Source organism: Pan troglodytes, chromosome 4 (genome assembly GCF_028858775.2).
Source record: "Pan troglodytes isolate AG18354 chromosome 4, NHGRI_mPanTro3-v2.0_pri, whole genome shotgun sequence".
Lineage (NCBI taxonomy): Eukaryota > Metazoa > Chordata > Mammalia > Primates > Hominidae > Pan > Pan troglodytes.
This window is the reverse complement of record NC_072402.2, coordinates 130,647,062-130,664,502: the sequence shown is the minus strand read 5'-3', so window position 1 is coordinate 130,664,502 and position 17,441 is coordinate 130,647,062. Positions and strand designations below refer to the sequence as shown.

The 17,441-nt window shown below is 37.3% G+C and overlaps 1 protein-coding gene across 8 annotated transcripts in view; it reads left to right on the top strand.

The window, feature by feature from the left end:
- The window catches only part of AFF4 (ALF transcription elongation factor 4), an 82,047-nt gene that overhangs the window by 51,042 nt on the left and 13,564 nt on the right, over positions 1 to 17,441 (top strand). For 7 of the 8 annotated variants that reach the window (XR_010157001.1, XR_010157000.1, XM_016944950.4 and 4 more), the window contains 9 exons: positions 2,033 to 2,069; positions 3,946 to 3,991; positions 6,778 to 6,832; positions 7,278 to 7,315; positions 8,028 to 8,190; positions 9,180 to 10,097; positions 13,293 to 13,381; positions 14,007 to 14,247; positions 17,218 to 17,312. Coding sequence is in view for 6 of the 8 variants with exons in the window: in XM_016944950.4 (XP_016800439.1) it covers positions 2,033 to 2,069; positions 3,946 to 3,991; positions 6,778 to 6,832; positions 7,278 to 7,315; positions 8,028 to 8,190; positions 9,180 to 10,097; positions 13,293 to 13,381; positions 14,007 to 14,247; positions 17,218 to 17,312 (1,682 nt within the window). In the remaining 2 variants the exon portion in view is untranslated. The remainder of the gene's footprint in view (positions 1 to 2,032; positions 2,070 to 3,945; positions 3,992 to 6,777; positions 6,833 to 7,277; positions 7,316 to 8,027; positions 8,191 to 9,179; positions 10,098 to 13,292; positions 13,382 to 14,006; positions 14,248 to 17,217; positions 17,313 to 17,441) is intronic. The other variant, XM_016944953.4, reaches the window with a different exon arrangement.

Below are 17,441 nucleotides of genomic sequence, written 5' to 3'. Positions count from 1 at the left end.
ATTCCTTTTTATGGCCAAATAATATTCCAGTGTATAAGTATATATCACATTTTGTTTATACATTCATCAGCTGATGGACATTTGAGTTGTTTCCACTTTTTGGCTGTTATGAATAATATTGCTATAAACACTTATGTAGAAGTGTTTGTGTGGACATATGTTTACATTTTGTTTGGTTGTGTACCTAAGAGTGGAATGGCTGGGTCATGTGGTAACTCTGTGTTTACTTATTTGAGGAACTGCCAGAATGTTTCCAAAGCAGCTGTACCATTTCGCATTCTTACCAGGGTTCTGATTTCTTCACATACTTGTCAACACTTGTTACATCTGTCTTTTTGATTCTAGTCATCCTAGTGGTTGAGAAGTGGTATCTCATTGTAGATTTGTATTTCCGTGATGACAGGTGTGAGAAATCTTTTCATCTGCTTATTGGCCATTTATATGTCTTCCTTGGGTAAATGTTTATTCAGGCCCTTTTCCTGTTTTTTAATTGGCTTGTCTTGTTATTGAATTGTAAGAGCTCTTTGTAGTATATTGTGGATACCAGCCCCTTATCAGATACATCATTTGCAAATATTTTCTCCTATTCTGTGAGTTGTCTTTTCACTTTTTTGATAACAATCTTTGAAGCACAGAAGTTCTTAATTTTGATTAAGTCAAGTTTATCTTGCCAAATCCCAGGTCATTTAGATTTGGCACTGTGTTTTTTTCTAAAGATTTTATAGCTCTAGCTTTTACATTTATAGGTCTTTGATCCATCTTGCGTTTTTTGTTTTGTTTTGTTTTGTTTTTAATATGATGTGATATAAAGGCCCAGCTTTATTTTGCCCATGGATATTCAGTTTGCCCAGCAAACTGACTATTCTTCCCCATATAATGGTCTTGGCATCCTCTTGGAAAATCAGTTGAGTGTAGAAATAGGTTTTTAATGTTTTTTAACCGCAAAACTATATTTTAGCTTTCTAACTATTTGGATTGTTCTTTCACAGACAATTCTGTAACTAAAGGAAGATTATGCTTATTTTTAAGTAAGCTTTTAGGAATATTTGTATAATTTTAGTGCTACATCTTGTACCCAGATTTAATTTTGAGAAATGCATAGTTTGCACATATGGAACAGCTGTTCTGGTCATGAAAATTGAGTTTGGAAAGCCGTGTTTCACTAAGGGTGACATTCTGGCTTCTTTCTATTGGTGCTTCCTGAGTGCTGGACACTATGCTGTTATAGGGCTTACATGGAAGTAAATGACCATCTCTTCCTCATGTTGCTAATGTATATAAAATATTGGGAGCAGGGAGAAGGAGGGAGTAAAATGACATGGAAATATCCATATGGGATTTTTTTAGTCCATAAAAGTGGTATACTTTTTTTTTTTTTTTTTTTGAGATGGAGTCTCACCCTGTTGCCAGGCTGGAGTGCAGTGGCGCGATCTCGGCTCACTGCAACCTCCGCCTCCCAGGGTTCAAGTGATTCTCCTGCCTCAGCCTCCCGAGTAGCTGGGACTACAGGTGCACGCCACCACGCCCAACTAATTTTTGTATTTTTTGTAGAGACGGGGTTTCACCATGTTGGCCAGGATGGTCTTGATCTCCTGACCTCATGATCCGCCAGCCTCGGCCTCCCAAAAAAGTGGTATACTTCTAATGGATAAAGGTTATACAGCTATCTTCACCTGGTACACTGTCTTCGGTATTACCTTTAGTTTTAAATGAAGTGTTTTCTTAAGACCAAGAATTTTAAATTGAAATTAGTTATTTTATAAAGGGCTCTAAATAAGGATATGACTACAATGGATGCTGCTGAAAGAATTGAATGATAAAGATTATTAGGTGGCTTAATGCTTTTTGTATTAATCTCTGGGAAAGTCCATTATTGATCACAAAATTGCCAAGGCTGATCAGACAGGATCATTACATTCTTTCTGTGCTTTTTCAAGTACTTGAAGTGTTTTTATGTAATTTAAGCATTTTTCACTAATTAACCTTTCTTTTTTAGTGTAACTTTGTATAATTTTATGTTCCTTTTTCTTAGGAGTCTCAGCAGTCCAATTTTGGCACTGGAGAACAAAGTGAGTATTTCTTTCCCTCTTTGTTTTCAAATTAAGCTATTTATTGAACATTCAATTTTCATGGTCACACCATATATAACTTTAGTAATACCTTTACATGTCATATCCTTTTTCATTTTTCTTTTCTTTTTTTTTTTTTTCTGGAGTGTAGTGGTGTGGTCGTAGCTCACTGCAGCCTCGATCTCCAGGGCTCAAGTGATCCTCCTGCCTCAGCCTACTGAGTAGCTGGGACTATGGGCACATGCCACTATGCCTGGCTGATTTTTTAAATTTTTAGTAGAGATAGGGTCTCACTATGTTGCCCAGGCTGGTCTCGAACTCCTGAGCTCAAGTGATCCACCTGCCTCGCCTCCCAAAGTGTTGGGATTACTGGTGTGAGCCACCATGCCCTCGTATCCTAATTTTTATGATCTAATGGGTAGTAGTGGGTTGAGCTGAAAAATTGTTATGCTTTAAAAAATTCAAGAACTGTAAGTCATTGGAGATCAAAATACACTACTTTTATTAAGCATTTGAACTAATAGTTCATGAATACAATTTGATGGGCACCTCATAAACTCAAGAGTTATTCTTCTTTCTTTTAACTTACTTCATGAAGATACTTGGCTCTATGATGATAAAACTCCGCACAAGAAGGGTCATTTTATTTAGCTGACCATGGCCCTTTTCTTCTTATATTTGTACAGTCCCTGTTTATTCTTCCTTGGTTTTCTGATCTGGGTAGAAAGTCTGCTGCCTGCTATACCCTCACCTTCACCCTTACTCTCTTGGCCTGTCAGAAGAATTCTAGGGAAGATAGTCTTATGGTCCCAAGAGATTGTGGTTGTGTAGATTGAGAGTGGTAAGATCAGGAACCATTGCAAATGTCTGGGCTTCACCATATACCTCTGTAACAAAACAGGTATTCTTTTTGCCAAGAGCAGTAACTTCTTAATTAAGGTAGATTTGTACTAGTCATAAGGTATTTTGGAAATGAAAATGTGGAACTTTTTGATCCTTAGTTTATCTTCAGTGATCTTAATGCAGGGATAAAACTAGAAGAATACCTCTTTTGATGTTATGCTTTCTTTATCTGTCTATCAATTTCTTAGTTCCACCTTAAAGGCCGTAGCTACAGGAAAAAGGGATTTGACATTGTTAATTATGCAGAAAATGTTAAAATGCAGACAATAGCTAACTATAGGCCAGAGAATTTACATTTTCTCTCCTTTTTGTTTCCTTTTTTTCTCAGCTTGTTTTCCCTAGTCGTCATCTTTTAAGAATGCTTCATCCTTCTACTCTTCTCTCATTCTCTTTTCTGAAAGCTGTTCACAAATGGGATCATAAGCTGCCTCTACTCATTATTTGTGTTTTTCACTTTGTTTTAGAGCTATTTCTATATCAGCATAAAGCTCTAGCTCATTGTTTAACCTTAAAATTATGTTATAATATGAAAATATCTTAATTTATTTCACTAGTCCCCTATCGATGGACATTTTTTTCCAGTTTTTGCCATTACAAACCAGGCTATAATAAACATTCCCAAGTATGTGCTTGTGTGTTCATGTATTCCTCAAGATTATACCTGTAATGTAAATTCCTTTCATTGGAATTATTAAGTCACTTAGCAATATAATTACAGTACTGAGAAGGTATTACCAGATTGCTCTTCAAGAAGATCGTATGAGTTTATAGTCCTACCAGCAACATGTGCACATGCTTATTTCCCTGTAGTCACCAGTATCTCATATTATTGGGCTTGAAGGTGTTACCAGTTTGGTGGTTGAAGAATTATATTTCATTGTTTGATTTACATTTATTTGAGGGTATTTTACATAGACATTTTACAGTCTAAATAGCCATCCTTTAGTTGCTCACTTCATTCTTTTTGTTCCAGAAAGATATAATCCTTCTAAAACTTCAAATGGGCACCAGTCTAAATCGTAAGTTTATTGCTTAATGAGTTTAATATTTATCATTTTTGCTAAAAGTTACCTGTAATATCTAGGTATTTTGAACAGTATTTAGAAATATTGAGGCTGGGCAGGGTGGCTTACACCTGTAATCCTAGCACTTTGGGAGGCCAAGGCAGGCAGATCACGTGAGGTCAGGAGTTCGAGACCAGCCTGGCCAACGTGGTGAAACCCCTTCTCTACTAAAAATAAAAAAATTAGCCAGGCGTGGTGGCGAGCGCCTGTAATCCCAGCTACTTGGAAGGCTGAGGCAGGAGAATTACTTGAACCTGGGAGGTGGAGGTTGTAGGGAGCCGAGATCGTGCCACTTCACTCCAGCCTGGGCCACAGAGCGAGACTTGATCTCAGAAAAATTAAAAAATAAAAGAAATATTTAAGGCATGAGCATGCAAATTTTTATGTAAAGGATCAGATAGTGAAATATTTAGGCTTTCAGAGCCACATAGTCTGTGTTTTGACTGCTCAGCTCTGCCATCTGTAGTATGAAAGCAGCTGTAGACCCTAAGTATGGCAGTATTCCAGCCACACTCTTTAAAACAATGTGGTAGGTTGGATTTGGCTTGTGGGCCACAGTTTGCCTACCTTTGCTCTGAGATCATGGTTTTTTCTCATCTGAGAGTTGTATGTGTATGTTTTTGTGTGTATATTCCTAATTTATATTTAATAAGTCATAAAGACAGGATTCTTCTTTAGGCCAAGCCCTTCATTTAACCACTAGATTAAGTAACATACATAGTTTGTACTGTCTTTAAGTTTTCTTATTTTTATTTTGTTGGTAGAAGCAGGAATATATATAAAAATGTAACAGGGTAATGTATTGGATGAAAATAAATTCCAACTTAAAGAATGAACTCCTGAGACCACAAGTTAACTCAGTGATTAAAGCAGAGTTCTAAAGAAGCAGTGACTACAGTGCCAGCTTTCTATGCCATAGTCACAGACTATACTGTGATGACCCTAGCCTGGTAGCACTTCAGCTGAATATAAGAACTAAGAATGAAAATACATGAACACAAGAAGTACCCCCTTCACTGCTGAAAAATTCAAATTATACTCCTATTCATCATACTTATTTATATGTAAAGAACGGATGTGGTCTTACCATATATATACCTATCACTTTGGTTGTGAGGGAACAAAAGCGTGCAGGGCCCTGAGCAGTCTGGTAAAAGCTTTGACATATTCACATGTGTAAACAAGTTCATTGAGCTGCCATTGTTAAATCATAAAGGCCGAGAGAATTCAGACTAAGTACATTTCCTTAGAGGAAAATCAGTCATAGAGATAGATGCACTAAGCCCCTGTCTGAAAGAAAACTCTTTTTTCCCTGTTCTGTTTAATTGGGCCAGTCTTAAAAATCATCTGGTTACTTTATTTCAAGGTGGTGTTTAATATGTAATATTTTGAACTTAGGGTCAGATATAGAAATGTTGGTTAAACTTTGAGGAGGAAAAGTACAAGTAGTTAATAGAGTGAAAGAAGATTTCCTTCTCACTGATTGGAGATTGTAATGAAATTTTAAGAAAGGTAATGGAATTACTGATAATGAGAAATTAGACATTTTCCTAGTTGTAGTTCTCCCTAAGCTTTGTATTAATTTTTCCTCCCATGTAAAAAGACAAGGAATGTTTTGTGGACTGTTACATAGAAAATTTTAAGTTTAATGGTTTTGATTTTATGGCCTTAAGAGAAAATTTACATCTTTAATTTTGCTTTCAAAAACAAATTCCAGAAACTGTAAGCTTATAGTATTTGTGTGTATGTGTTTTAATTGATTTGAATTTTGATCAACGGAGATTTTGGAACTTGGGAGTTTTTTTTGTTTTGTTTTGTTTTTTTGAGACAGAGTCTCGCTCTGTCGCCTAGGCTGGAGTGCAGTGATGGGATGTCGGCTCACTGCAACCTCCAGCTCCCGGGTTCAAGCAATTCTCCTCCTACCTCATCCTCCTGGGTAGCTAGGATTACAGGTGCCCACCACCACGCCAGGCTAATTTTTGTATTTTTAGTAGAGACAGGGTTTCACCCTGTTGGCCTGGCTGGTCTCGAACTCATGACTTCAGGTGATCCGCCAACCTCAGCCTCCCAAAGTAGTGGGATTACAGGCATAAGCCACCGCACCCAGCCAGAACTTCAAAGTTTTAAAAATATATACATAGCCATTTCTGCTATATAGCCAGGACTTTTACCCAAAATATTTATTTCTGCAGAGGGCACTTTGTTTCATAGCAAGGCATTTATGAACTAGAACTTTGGCTTAGGAAACCGTTCTGGTTTTCACAGTTACCCAGTTGTCAACAGTTATACTAACCTCTCTTTATGGAACATGGGGGACAAAGGAAGAATTGCTTGATGCTTTCATTTTATCTTCCTTCTTTTTAGGAATTATATCTCTCTAGTGGATTGTTGGGTATGACTTTGTTAATTTTTAATAATGAATGTGTGTGTGCAACTAGGGAAAAGTTAGAGATTACAGAACTGAATTATGAGAGTTTATAGAAAGTAGCTTTTGTTTAATTAGAAAAGGTGAATATTTTATTCATGGGAAGGATAGAGCTTAGGAATGGTTAAATTCCTCCATTCTCAATTTTGAGATTTTGAACCAAACCAGATAGAATAAGACTTACTGGTGTTTTGTTTTTTGGTTAAATTTTTGGCTACCACAGTGATTATTTCTAGAATTTTTAGTAGATATTTAGTACTCTGGCATACCATGTAAACTGTTCCAAAAATAATAATTCTTTGTCTTTTCCCTCTAGTATGTTAAAAGATGACTTAAAACTAAGCAGCAGTGAAGACAGTGATGGGGAACAGGTGTGTCTACTGTTGTATTATTTTGCCAGTCTCATATAGTATTTTCATTGTATTTTATAAAAATGATAATGGAATAATGCATTTATTACTTAAAATAAGTTTCTTATAAGCTTTCTGACACTGAAATGTTGTAGTTTTCTTCTCTGTTTTTAAATCTCCATTTTTTTCTTATTTTTTTAAAAAATTGGGTTTTCCTCAACATTTATTATGGATCAAAACATACTCATGAAGCAGTAGATTATTGACAATAATAACTATTAACAAAGCTTTTGATCTTATTCTGGCAATTCAGTTACTTTTTAGGTAAAAACAGTATAAGTGCTAAACATTGTTGCATACATTAGAGAATCCAGTTTTTTCTGTTAAGAGTTCAGATATTATTCACACTAAGCAAATAGAATACTGTTTATTCATTCACAGATTCTTTCTTATGTTTTAATTTTAGGATTGTGATAAGACAATGCCGAGGAGTACACCAGGAAGGTGGGCATCCTTTTCTTTTCTGTTTTATTGGTAAGAGTTGGGTCAGCCTGATAACATTGCAGGGATATAATAAGTGGCCTTATAAGTAAATATCAATTTTGATAATGGTTGTACAATTCTGTAAATTAAGTCATTGAATTATACACTTAAAGTGGGTGTTTTGTGTATTATACCTCAAACTGTTTTTAAAAGGTGAGTATTAATAGCTAAGTAGCACATCAGAAACTTTAAAAAGAATTACTCATTTCATTTACAGTGAAGTTCTGGATTCATAGAATTATAGCAGTCTAACACATAGTAAACATTTTAAAGAAAGTTGCAGCCGGGCGCGGTGGCTCACGCCTGTAATCCCAGCACTTTGGGAGGCCGAGGCGGGTGGATCACCTGAGGCCAGGAGTTTGAGACCCACCTGACCAATATGGTGAAACCCCGTCTCTACTAAAAGTACAAAAATTAGCCGGGCGTGGTGGTGGACGCCTGTAGTCCCAGCTACTTGGGAGGCTGAGACAGGAGAATTGCTTGAACCTGGAAGGCGGAGGTTGCAGTGAGCTGAGATCGTGCCACTGCATTCCAGCCTGGGCCACAGAGCAAGACTCCGTCTAAAAAAAAAAAAGACAAGAAGAAAAAAAGAAAGTTGGTTGTCCGATTTGGATGTTTTCCTGTTGTCAATGTAAAATAAACTTTGGACATTTGTATATTTCATCTCTTTTAGTAACTCTGAACCTTCACACCATAATAGTGAAGGAGCAGATAACTCCAGGGATGATTCTAGTAGCCACAGTGGATCTGAAAGCAGCTCTGGATCTGACTCAGAGAGTGAAAGTAGTTCCAGTGACAGTGAGGCAAATGAGCCATCCCAGAGTGCATCTCCCGAGGTGAGACAGAGGCGGTGGGGTACCTTCCACAGGCCCTCTCAGGGTCCTTGGTGATGTCCATTTAAAACCTGATCCAAATATAAAAGGAGAAGGAAAGAAGGTTCCGTAGTCTGACAAAAAGAAATTGTACTGTGTACGTTGGAGGAAATCTAGATGGTTCCTTGTTGTTTGAACAAATTCGGTCTAGATTAGGAACTGCTTGGCATATTACAGGTCACTAAAATACTGTGTACCTTTAGTTTGGTCTTTTATTTTTATGACTCAACATGGTAATTGATGTTCTGTGGTTACAAAGAACATCATGTTGTTGATAAAAAGAGTCTTATGTAATACAATTTTGGTATAGCTTGTTAAATTGCAGTTAAAAATCTCTTTGTACCTACATCATTTGTTTACTTTCTAGAATTAAATGTTCTGTACGGTAATTTGTAATTATGCCTTTGAAATTGGATTCTTGAATAGGAATATTTGCTATTTAAAGGTCATATATAACATTAAGCTTATCTTTTTTTTTTTTTTTAAGACGGAGTCTTACTCTGTCACCCAGGCTGGAGTGCAGTGGCTCAGTTTTGGCTCACTGCAACCTCCGCCTCCCGGGTTCAAGTGATTGTCCTGCCTCAGCCTCCTGAGTAGCTGGGATTACAGGCGTGCGCCACCGCATCTGACTAATTTTTGTATTTTTAATAGAGACGAGATTTCACCATGTTGGTCAGACTAGTCTCAAACTCCTGATCTCATGATCCGCCCACCTCAGCCTCCCAAAGTGCTGGGATTACAGGTGTGAGCCACCGTGCCTGGCCACTTATCTTCTTATTCAGATGATAAGAGCTAATAGTCAATACTCAGCCCTTTGCTTTGGTTCATAGAGAGCCATTTGCTTTAGTTGCATTAGGCATTGTGGTTTTTCCTCTTCTTTGAGGTTGTAAAGGAGGGAGAACGAAAAAAGCATTCAGTATCGAAAAAAGCATACATATTTCTCTGTTTTTCAGCCTGAACCCCCGCCAACAAACAAATGGCAACTTGATAATTGGCTGAATAAAGTGAACCCACATAAAGTGTCACCCGCCTCTTCAGTGGACAGTAACATCCCATCATCTCAAGGCTACAAAAAGGAAGGCCGAGAGCAGGGCACTGGGAATAGCTACACTGATACAAGTGGACCTAAAGAAACGAGTTCCGCTACTCCGGGACGAGACTCCAAAACCATCCAAAAGGGATCAGAAAGTGGGCGTGGGAGGCAGAAATCTCCTGCACAGAGTGACAGCACAACACAGAGAAGAACTGTAGGCAAAAAACAACCCAAAAAGGCTGAGAAGGCAGCTGCTGAAGAGCCTCGTGGAGGCCTGAAGATAGAAAGTGAAACCCCTGTAGACTTGGCTAGCAGCATGCCCTCCAGCAGACACAAAGCAGCCACCAAAGGCTCAAGGAAACCCAATATAAAGAAGGAGTCTAAGTCTTCCCCTCGACCTACAGCAGAGAAAAAGAAATATAAGTCAACAAGTAAATCTTCCCAGAAATCAAGGGAAATCATAGAAACAGATACCTCATCCTCAGATTCAGATGAAAGTGAGAGCCTTCCTCCTTCCTCACAAACTCCTAAGTACCCCGAGAGCAATAGGACTCCTGTTAAACCCTCCTCAGTGGAGGAAGAAGATAGCTTTTTTCGGCAACGAATGTTCTCTCCTATGGAAGAGAAGGAACTTCTTTCACCCCTCAGTGAGCCTGATGACAGGTACCCACTTATTGTGAAGATTGACCTGAATCTTTTGACTAGAATACCAGGAAAGCCTTACAAAGAAACAGAGCCGCCCAAGGGGGAAAAGAAAAATGTGCCAGAAAAGCACACGAGAGAGGCTCAGAAACAAGCCTCAGAAAAAGTTTCCAACAAAGGCAAGAGGAAGCATAAGGTTTGTGAAGGGTTTTTGTTGTTTGTTTTGAAACATCAGAATCTGAAATGCGGTGGAAATCTCAGTAAGCCACAAAGTAACAAGGTGGGTCATAAGCTGTGAAGGAAAATAGTGGGTAAACCCAAGGCCCAGGCGAGGCTACATGTGGAACAGTCTCTTGAGGATTTCTGTGCTTCTGCCTGTGTCCTTCAGTAAAGCAGAATAGTTGCTAATGAAATAAAAAATGAGTCAGTGCTTTTCAGCATGTGCTGGCCAGTGTAGAGGTTAGAGAGCAGCAGCTTGCAAATAGGCATTTGCAACATTCTCAACATTTTGGTTTTAGGTGTTTTTAGTTTGGATATGTACTCCCCGTATTGTTATAATCCCTACCATTCTCTTCTGATGTACACCCAGACCAAGTCACACTTTAAATAACTAATCTGCTATGCACCTCTATGCCCCAGCTTATTTTCCTTAACAAAGGTCAGAACTGAAAATATTGCTGGCTCATAGCCAGCTGTCATCCCTAAATACTTCCAAGATAATTTTGGATATAGAAGCAAAATTTGTATATTTAAGGTCTGCTTTTCTTAGACTGAGGAAATGTGAAAACTCACGCATGTCTATGATTGGAGGATAATAATCATACAATGAAGAGATCTGAATCACTACATATATAGAGACTGTGGGAAAAACAGCCTGATCTTTTCAGCTCTAGTGAGGAATTTACAGGAGAATGTAAAGTTTTAAGTAGTCTATATCAAAGAATACTATAATTTCTTCCGATACATGTCTATGATTGTGAAAGACCAGAAGTTAAGCTTGAGTAGGTGAACAGATAGGTACCAGAATGGCCTTACCAAGTAAGTAAACTTAGAACACAAACACCACTCCAGTTGACCTGAGAATCACATATACTACAGGGAGAATAGAGCACTTTCTTAAAATGGAGTGAGATATTTTCCTCTCTCCTTTTCATAAAACCACAGTGCCATGTGCAGATGATATATATTCAGACAAATTAGAATAATACATGACTTCTTTTTTGAATCTTTAAAAATTGAAATTGTCCACATTATTTAAATTTTTAGAAAACCAAAGCTTACTACTCTCTATACTATACCTAATGAGTTTCCATTATCATAGTATAGAGATGTTTTGCTCAACTAGTAAGCTGTTTAGGGCTGCTGGCCCCTGTAGCCCACAGCCTCAGATCGCTGGACTTGGCTGTGGGATTTAATTCATAGAATTATGTGGAATAAGAGCTTGTGTATGATAGACTCCGCTCTTTAGGAAGCTAGGACTTTTTCTATGGAATTTAAAAAAATGGTCCTTTTGTGCTTAAAAAGTATTACTTTTTTTGTAAGATTTTATTTTATTTTTCTTACTTTTAGAGACAGGGTATTACTCTGTCACCTAGGCTGGAGTGCCATGGCATTCATAGCTCACTGCAACCTCAAACTGCCGGGTTCAAGTGATCCTCCCTCCTCAGCCTCCCGAGTAGCTAGGACTACAGGCATGCGACCCCACACCTGGCTAATTTTTTATAGAGATGGTATCTTGCTATATTGCTCAAACTGGTCTCAAACTCCTGGAATCAAGCAGTCCTCCCACCTCAGCCTCCCAAAGCACTGGCATTACAGGTGTCAGCCACCACACCTGGCCCTTTTATAAGGTATTCAGACATTTAAAATATAAAGTGTCAAGGGCAGTACCTGGAGGTAAAGCAGGTAGTACTAAGAGAAGACCCAGTTAAGGGTAATAAAGGATGTAGATTTCTTTTTCTCATGTTTTCATTTGTCTGTCTTTATTCATTTGTATAGGGGAACAGATTCTTTTGTTATGGTAGAATATTTGCATTCTCGTGCCCTGATATTTGAAGCAAAAGGAAAACTTAGATTCACTTAGAAAAGTAACATTGGCAGTGGATGGGCCCACCACTTGTGTTTTCCATCAGAAAGTTTTTTGAGTCACTAGGCTGTGCTATGATCAAAAGTATGGACCATAAAAAATGTTGGCAAAGTTGTGAAAAAGTTGGAACTTTGATATGATGCTGATGAGAATAGAAATGATACCACTGCTTTGGAACATAGTTTGGTAGTTACTGAAAAAGTTAAACATAGAGTTACCTTTTGATCTGCAGTTGTACTGCTAGTTATATATCCAAGAGAAATGAAAACATGTCCACACAAAAACTTGTACTTGAATGTTCATAGTAGCATTATTCATATTAGCCAAAAAGTGGAGACAACCCAAATGGCCATCACCTGATGAATGACTAAACAAAATGAATAAATTCTATGCAGTGAATACTATTCAGCCATAAATGAGAATGCAGTACTAATCCATGCTGCAACATGGATGAACCTTAAAAATGTTACACTAAATGAAAGGAGCCACAAAGGCCACCTATATTGAATGATCCATTTTCCTGAAATGTCTAGAATAGGCAAATCTATAAAGATGAAATGTGATTGCCAGTGTCTGGGGCAGGAAGAGATAGGGAGTGACTACTAATGGGTATAGAGTGTGTTTTCAGGATAATGAAAATATTTTAAAATTCATTAAGCCGGGTGCAGTGGCTAATACCTGTAATCCCAGCACTTTGGGAGGCCAAGGCGGGCGGATCATGAGGTCAGGAGATTGAGACCATCCTGGCCATGGTGAAACCCCGTCTCTACTAAAAATACAAAAAATTAGCTGGGAGGCTGAGGCAGGAGAATCGCTTGAACCTGGGAGGTAGAGGTTGCAGTGAGCTGAGATCGTGCCACTGCATTCCAGCCTGGGCGACAGAACAAGACTCCGTCTGAAAAGTAAATAAATAAATAAATAAAATTAAAATTTCATTGTGGTAATGGTTGTACAACTCTGAATATACCAAATGTTATGGAATTGTGCACTTCTAAAGAGTGAATTTTATGTTATGTAAATTATATCTTAATTTCACAGATACTACCTCCCAAATCATTACATTGAAAAGATGCCATCTTAGAGACTGTAGGAAATGTGTTTCAGTCTTTGGGTTTTGTGTATCTAAAATAGGCGACCTCAGCCTTAAAACCTCATCTTCTTGAATATTATTTAAATGAATTTTAGTACTTCTCTTTTATCTTCTTTCTGATGCCTAATCATGGATAAACTCTTTGTGTGTAGCTAGTGCTGGAAGCTGAAGTTAGTTGAATAAAAATCAGACCACGGTTTCTATTTTTCATCTAGAATGAAGATGATAACCGAGCCAGTGAGAGCAAGAAACCCAAAACGGAGGACAAGAATTCAGCAGGCCATAAGCCATCTAGCAACAGAGAGTACGTTCCCAAAACATGTTGCATGCCAGTGTTGTTAATATATGTATATCATTTGATAGTGGGTACTTTCTGACATGCTCTGAGTGTTCCTTTTAGTAAGCAAGTGTTATATAAATGCATACACATAACATATGCCAAATAGTGGGAGCTTTCACTTTTAGCTAATAGGGATGGAAAACATTTAACATTTAATTAGTTCTTCCTTTATTCATTTTTTATTGGGGTAGGGGTGAGTATGGGGGGAGAATTAAAGTAAAGCTATGCCACTTTCTGGTTCGATGGCAAACTTATCTGTAATTTCCAAGAGACTGGTTGCCAACTTAAAAGTGGTAATCTCTTCATTCACCATTCATCAATTTGTTCCATCATTCAGCCAATATTTATTGAGTACTACTGAGTGGTAGGTCAGTTTTTGGCCCTGGATTTACAACCACGGGAATAAAAACAGAGAAGATGCCTACCTTCATGGAATTTACAGTCTTATTTTGTTTTATAGAAATCATGTGTCCTAGTAATCAAATGGGGAAAAACAGATTTGTCTTGAAAGCAGACAAAGAGAAATGGAAAAATCAATTACCCCTGTATTACTGTGTGGAGAAATGAAGGCATTTGTTTGGTTTGGCAGGTCATCTAAGCAGAGTGCTGCAAAAGAAAAGGATTTGTTGCCTTCTCCCGCTGGGCCTGTTCCTTCAAAAGATCCAAAAACAGAGCATGGCTCTCGGAAGAGGACTATTAGTCAGTCTTCTTCCTTAAAGTCAAGCAGTAACAGCACCAAGGAGACGAGTGGCAGCAGCAAAAACAGTTCCTCCACATCAAAGCAGAAGAAGACCGAAGGGAAGACTTCCAGTAGCTCCAAGGAGGTTAAGGTAAAGTGTTGGGGGCCTGGGGCTTTTGAAAATCACTCAACTTGCCATGTGACTTTTCCAGGGTGACACTGTGCTTTGAAATTATTGTAACATCTCAGTAAATATATAGGCCTATGTCTTTTACCCTCTATATGTAATAATCCTGATAAATGAATATAGTGATATAAGACTGTGAAGGCAGTAAGTCAGCTGGTCACATACATATTGAAAGAAAAACCCTTGGGTACAGTGGCTCATACCTGTAGTCCCAGCTATTTGGGAGGCTAAGATGGAAGGATCATTTGAGGAATTTGAGTCCAGCCTGGGCAATGTGGTGAGACCCTGTCTGTAAAAGAACTTTAGAATTAAAAAAAAAAAAAAAAAAAAGATAGAAACCAGTCATTGGAAAAGTTGGTTATGGAAGCTTTTAAAATAAGAACTAAGTGGTTCTAGTTGCTAAGATTGAGTTGTTGTATATTGTTTGAAATAGGCTTTGAGTTTCTCAGAATTATACTTTACAAACAAGTTATATTACGTAAAGTGACAAAGCAATCATTTGACTTTGATTCATGAAATAGAAAAAGAAATCTTTAGCTAAGCTAGCACTGAAATTATTTCTAATTATTATTCCTAGGATACTCACAATGCAGGGGAGTATTCTTCATGTTTATAGTTGGAGATTTGGATCAAAGGAGCTTTTTCAAGGCTGTACTTTAATAGTCACTCAACCTCAATTTGTTTACCAGGTTGTTTGCTTTCTAAACTGTTCTGATCAGGAGCAAATTTACTTAAATCAGAAAATACCTATTATTTAGTAAGCAAAGGTTTGAGAGTTGAAAAATAAGACTCCTTAAAGCTATTATATTTATTAACTGGTAAAATTTAAATTTTTTAAATTGAGATTATTTTAATTAAGAACTTCTCAAATTAAAATACACAGAAAGCTTTTTCTCTAGCTGAACAACCTCTTTCTTTAGTAGTTTAGTGTTAGCACAAGGTGCTTAGGACCTTGACTCTTATATTGGCCTGCTTTATTGCTCCAGTTCTCCATCTGCCTGCTGATGGTTTTTCTCCATTTCCCATCCTTTAACTGTAGGATTTGAGGCCTCTGTGCTTGCTTCTTGAAACCTGCTATTGCTTTTTTAATTATTAATTAATTAATTAATTAATTTGCTTTTAAATAAGTGAGCTCTCCTGCTCATTTGGATTCTGCTATCTCGTGGGTAAAAATCACTGTGTATGCTTCTATCACACGTAAGAAAGGAGTTTCTTCAAGAAGTTCGTCAGCTTCTTGAAAGCAGGCATTTGTGTCTTATTTTGTGTTTTATCCGGTGCTTAACTTGCTGGGTAATGAGGAAATATTTGTTGGATCAAATGTAGTCATTTGGTACTCTGTTGTTTTCAACAAAATATGGAATAGGGCCTTACCACTTTGATTTCAATAGCTCTTGGCACTTAACAGTTACTGAAGTTAGTATTTGTTAGTCTTGACAATTTCCAAGTTAGGCAGTGACATTTGAGTTTATTAGAGAACAATCTGTAATTTAGTTAGGAAATATGCTATTTTTTATTCTATCAACTAAAGAAAATATTAGATCTGGAAAATCAACATTGCACATAGTTTTTATATAAGAAAACTGTTTAAATATTTGGAAACTTATTTTCAGAAATCCTCTGAAAAGCAAATCTGAATGTAGGTCCTTATGGGTCTATTTATAAAACATAGAGCGGGCCAGGCATGGTGGCTCACGGCCTGTAATTCCAACACTTTGGGAGGCTGGCTGGAGGATCGCTTGAGCCCAGGAGGTTGAAGCCACAGTGAGCCATGATTGCACCACTGCACTCCAACCTAGGCGACAGAGTGAGACCCTTTCTCAAACAAATAAATAAATAAAACAGAGGAAAAGCTATCCTAGTAATGTTACAGTACAACATAATATTCAGAAAGCCATTTCAAAGTATAATTATATATTTAAAATTTTTATATTTTTTATATAAATATAAAAAATTTTATATTGGGTAAATAGGTAAAGTAAAATTATATATTATTGAGTTTTCTAATGTTGAAACATCCATGCATTCCTGGAATAAATTCCACTTGTTTATGGTGTTTTATTATGGAAAAATGTATATTCGTTTTATTAAAGATAGGGCTGGATGGAAGGCAGTTGAGAGAGAGTCATAGCTCTTTCATAAAGGGCTATATTGATAGGAGGCAGAATAGACATATAGCCAGGTGCAGTAGTACATGCCCATGGTCCCGGCTACTCAGGAGGCTGAGGTGGGAGGATCACTTGAGCCTAGGAGTTTAAGATCAACCTGGGCAACATAGCAAGACTCCCATCTCTTAAAATAAAAAAAAGACATGTGGATGAGAGGCAGAGTAAAGTTTAAGAAAGTAACTAGGCTTTTGAAGTCTGGCAATTCTGAATTTGAAACTCAAATTCCAAGAATGCCATTTAAAACCTGTTTGAACTTAGGCAAGTTACTCAACCTCCTTGAGACTGCTTTTTCATTTTATCTTAATAGCAGTACTTATTTCATAGGTTTGTTAAAGGATTAACAATAATGCTAAGTACTTAGTTAACTTAGTGCCTGGTAAGTAGTAAGCACATAATAAATATTAGATGCTATTAATATTATTGCTGTTTTCATTGACCAGTAACTACCAATAAATGTTGCCGTAAGTAGTGCTGCCATTTTCATACTAGGCTTTTGTCTTCCTTATGTTTTAACAACTGCCTAGGCCAGTGCCTGGCATATAGTAGACCCTTATATAAATATTAGAATGAATATTTCAGTTATATAAAATGGACCCTTTTTTTTTTTAAAGTTTACATTATGAAGTTTATAAAAGTTTTGTAACAAGGAAATTCATTATGAAAGGCAATGAAATTTTGTTTCCTTTTTACCAGTGGCTGAAGAAATGCTATTAGTTTCATTTTTAATCTCCTTACAGTTTTCATTGTAGTTATATATTTTTTTGGTCAGGAAAAGGCTCCAAGTAGCTCCTCTAACTGTCCTCCATCTGCACCAACTCTTGATTCTTCTAAGCCTCGGAGAACAAAGCTTGTCTTTGATGACAGGTGAGATAATATGATTTTTTGTATCTGTATTTAAGAAATGATTCCAGTCAGCATATAAGAAACTCATTTTCATTTCTATCATTGGCCGGGCGCGGTGGCTCACGCTTGTAATCCCAGCTCTTTTGGAGG